Source organism: Tupaia chinensis, unplaced genomic scaffold (genome assembly GCF_000334495.1).
Source record: "Tupaia chinensis unplaced genomic scaffold, TupChi_1.0 Scaffold000146_1, whole genome shotgun sequence".
NCBI lineage: Eukaryota > Metazoa > Chordata > Mammalia > Scandentia > Tupaiidae > Tupaia > Tupaia belangeri.
The window spans coordinates 12367891-12372377 of NW_006159616.1; the positions used below are offsets into that span (position 1 = coordinate 12367891).

The 4487-nt window shown below is 43.1% G+C and overlaps 1 protein-coding gene across 1 annotated transcript in view; it reads left to right on the forward strand.

The window, feature by feature from the left end:
• The window catches only part of MTOR (mechanistic target of rapamycin kinase), a 163881-nt gene that overhangs the window by 32287 nt on the left and 127107 nt on the right, over window positions 1–4487 (forward strand). Inside the window, exon 19 of the mRNA XM_006145332.3 lies at window positions 2311–2561. Within this exon, the coding sequence (XP_006145394.1) occupies window positions 2311–2561 (251 nt within the window). The remainder of the gene's footprint in view (window positions 1–2310; window positions 2562–4487) is intronic.

The following is a 4487-nucleotide window of genomic DNA, read 5'->3' on the forward strand; positions in this document are numbered from 1 at the left end:
GGGGACTTTTCGGGAAATCTTACCACACACTCAAAATGTATGAGGGAGCTATGTAATTCTTTTATAGTTGTATATCGGGGAGTCAGAGGGGGGGTCATTTCCCAGCAAGGCTATCACAGTCCCGGAGCGAATAGCAGGCGGCCGTGCCAACATGCTAAGTAACCCAAGCTTGTTCCAAGGTCGGGGGGCGTACAGTCGCGGCCTTGCCAACTCACTGAACTGACCAGAAGCGATGCTCAAAGGTCAAGGGGCTCAGACGGGTCCTGGAGCCCCACTGGGTTGGACTCCTCCAGAACTCCTTTTGGTGCTGACGAGAGAGAGAATGAATTGTCACCTAATCACCTCTTTTGATCTTTTATTCTTCTTCTATTTGTTGTTTTGTTGTTGTTGTTGTTAGAGGGTGTATAATATTCTTTAGAGAGAGTGGGGGAGAAGAGAAAGCACCCCCTGGGGGAATGGTTATGCCACAATGCCTTCTCCTTCTCCCTCCTTTCAGGATTTTTGGTACAAATGCAGACACATCTGGCATGTTTCTTAGTTCCTGGGTCTAGGACTCAAAATGATGATTGGCCATGTGGGATTTGGCTGCCTTAACCACCAAGCCATGGAGCCAGCCCATCTCCCATTCTTTGTAAGTGCCTGTTTGATTTTTTTTCTACCATAGTACCCAAGAGGAAGAAGGTAGACTTTATTTGCCCTTTTTTTAAAAAAAAAAAAATTGATAGGGAAATCTGAGGTAAAGTTCAGGGGATGGAAAAATAGTGGTAACTGGAAATCAAGGGCTCTTTTTTCCATCAAGTGATCAACATCTTGAGAGAATGGAGATGTAGGAGTTCTCCAGACATAGACCCATTGTCCATCAGGGCAGGCTTACTTCTGAAAATGAAAGTTCAACAGTGGCTCTCCCAACTTTTCCAATAAATTGCCATAGGGCATGTGCATTTGTTGGAGGGAGAGGGAAGTAAGAAATTACCCTCAGGGAAATGGCCATGCCACTATCCCTTCTCCTCCAATCCTGCCCCTCAGCATTTGGAGCATGCACACATGCACCCGGCATGTTTTTTAACTTTATAGATGGGATCATATTGCTTCCAATTCTTTTAACTTTATAGATGGGATCATATTGCTTCCAATTTCTTCTCTCTTTTGTGTATCAGAGAAGAGTGCCTTTGAGGTTACCCACCTGAACCATGACTGTCAAGAACATGGCCTGAGCTGTGTCACTCTGGGTGTTCCTTCTTATTCAGTGGTACCAGGCACCAAATTCTTGGTCTATTCTAATTCTAGTTTTTTTAAAGAAATTTTTGCCTTAGGACACATCTGCTTGCCAGAGAGAGACAGAGATATTGAGAGGGAAAGTGAGAAATCACCCCCCAGGGGGATGGCCATGCTGCAATCCCTTCTCCATTCTCCTCCTGGGATCTTGGGCATGCACATACACACACTCTGTGTGAGTTTCAAGTCACCGAGTCTGCATGTCAGCATGTGGGAGTCCCCCAATGTAACCGCTATGCTATCTGCTGGTCCTACCATTTATTTTCTTTTAATTGCTAGAGGGCATGCATGCTCACCAGAGGGAGATGGGAGGAGAATAGGGAAGGAAGCATCCCCACAAGGGGTGATGGTCACACTGCAGTCCCTCCATTTCTCCATCCTGTTGGAATTTTCCACATGAATGCACAAGCACCCTGTGTGTTTTTTCATCAACCAGGCTGGGATTCAAACTGTGGCTGACCACGTGTAAACTCCCTTAACCACTGAGTTACAGGGCTACCCTGACCTATTCTATAATAGTTCTTATCTTCCTCATTGTACTGTTAAAAACAAAACAAAACAAAACAAAACAAAAACCTGATCAGAGTCCTTGAGATTGAGATTCTGTTGTTCAGATCAGATACCGTTTGCCTACTAACTTGTCAGAGTTCCCCCGAAGGACCAAACAGCTACTGAACAGATGTTTGCCTAATTTAATTCCCTTTACTTTCTTTTGGGGATACAATTATTTTTATTGATGGTTTCAACTGTGAAGTTTTGAACTGTAGTGGCAAGAATCTGAGTTAAATGTAGCAATATAAAGAAAACCCGTCATGTACTATTTCAGGCTTTTGTAGTTTGGGTAATCAGAAAGCCAAAAAAGCCCTTGATGGTGAGAGCCTGTTCACCAGTTCCTTGTAAATCTTGTATTTCCAGTGATGTTAGAGCATAGCAGTATAAATGCTGATGTATTACAGGAGGTTTTTCGTTTAACCATGCTCCACCCAAAGTCAAAGTCATGGTATGGCTCATGCTCTCCCTGTCACTCTGTCCTAGCTGACTACAGCACCAGTGAAATGCTGGTCAATATGGGCAACCTGCCTCTGGATGAGTTCTACCCAGCTGTGTCCATGGTGGCCTTGATGCGGATCTTCCGAGACCAGTCTCTCTCTCACCATCACACCATGGTCGTCCAGGCCATTACCTTCATCTTCAAGTCCCTAGGACTCAAGTGTGTACAGTTCCTGCCCCAGGTCATGCCCACATTCCTGAATGTCATTAGGGTCTGTGACGGGGCCATCCGAGAAGTAAGTACCTAAAACTCCAGCCCTCACTCTCTCCTAGACCACACACGCTCAGACAAGCCATCTGTACCTCCTTCCTAACAGTGCACGCTGCTTGGCTCTGAACCTGTCTTTCCTGCCCTTAATTAACAATAGTCCATTTTCCTGGCTTATCTCTTTAAAATGGCTGAAAGGTAAATGGCTGGGGGAGAGAGAACTTTACTAACCTCAGTCACCTAGAGTTCAGTCCAACTGTAGAATGTCCTATGCTCTCGATTTCTGGTTGCATCTTCACGACTAGATTTAAGACACTTTTAGTGAAAATACCACGTAGATGAAGTTCCAAACTTCTTATTGGATCTCTTAATGTCAGTCATCCCATTATTGTTGATCCTAAATTTGAGCATGTGGTTAAGTTGGTATCTGTCAGATCTCTCCATTGTAACGTTACCTTTCTCCTTTCTCATTAGTAAGTAATTTGTGGGATGACACTGTAAGACCACATGACTATTGTAATCCCCAACTACCCTTCACCCAGTGATTTTAGTAACCATTCATAATCCTTGCCTAAATCAGTTATCACACCAATGGTTACCAAATAATGACTTTCTGGTTCTATCAGTCTTCCTAATTTTATTTCCTGTTATTTTTTTGTAAAGAGTAATTCCCTCACACACTTTCTCTTGTCTTTTCTTCTCTTTCTCCAAAACACAAAATTTGTGAAGTGTTTCCATGGTTACTATACCCATACCACTACCAAAAACAAAACTGCTAAAGTTTAAGGTGGCTCTGCATTTCTACAGGCCTTAGAATATATTCTACTAAGGATGTACAGCTAGAGCACTGTATTTAAAAGATACTTGAGGGACCAGTAAGTGGTATAGCGATTAAGGTGCTGGACTTTCACATGGCCAACCACAGTTTGATTCCCAGACCTGGTGGCTTCAAAATCACACCAGCATGTGTGCCTACATGCCTAAAATCCCAGAAGGAGAAAAGATTGGGCGTGGCCATTCCTCTTCCACCACTAGGGGTAATTTCTTATTTTCCCTCTCCTTGTCTCTCTCTGGCTCTTGCAAATGCACATGCCCTATAGTAAAAACCTTAAAAAAAAAAAAAAAAAGATACTTGAATTATTTTTCACTCACTGCTCCCATCATCAGTTTGATGTACAGCTACAGGAGACAATATCTTTTCAGAAGTTTTATTTTTAAAAATTTTTTTCAGAAACATTTTTTTTTAATTATTATTTATTCAATTCCATTTGTTGTTATTATTTTTTAACTTGACAAGAGAGAGAGAGAGCGAGCGAGTGAAAGGGAAAGGGAGAAAGCAAGCTGCCAGGTCCAGGACTCAACCCATGGTCAGCCATGTGGGAATCTAGTGCCCTTAACCACCATGCCACCTGCTGGCCCCTAGAAGTTTTATTTTTTAAAATTTTATTTATTTATTTATTTATTTGTTTGTTTTTTTGGGACAGGTTTTTGCTGTAGGGTGTGTGTGCTCACCAAACAGACAGAGACAGAAAGCGAGAAATCACCCCCCAGGGGGGTTGGCCACGCTGCAGTCCCTTCTCCATTCTCTTCTCGGGATCTTGGGCACACACGCACATGTGCCCTGCGTGAGTTTTAAGCCACTGGGTCCGGGACGCGAACCGCGGTCGACTACGTGGGAGTCCAGCGACATAGCCATTATGCTAACTGCTGGTCCCATAGAAGTTTTATTTTTTAACTCTGCATCTGGTATATTAAAGTGTAGTCTATTTTTTTATTTGTTTGGTTTTTAAAATACTCATTTGATTTTAGTTATTCATTCATTCTTTTTTTTTTTTTTTTTGAAGAGGTTTTTGCTATAGGGCACGTGCGCTCACCAGGCAGAGAGAGACAGAGAGATAGAAAGCGAGAAATCACCCCCCAGGGGGATGGCCACGCCGCAGTCCCTTCTCCTCCA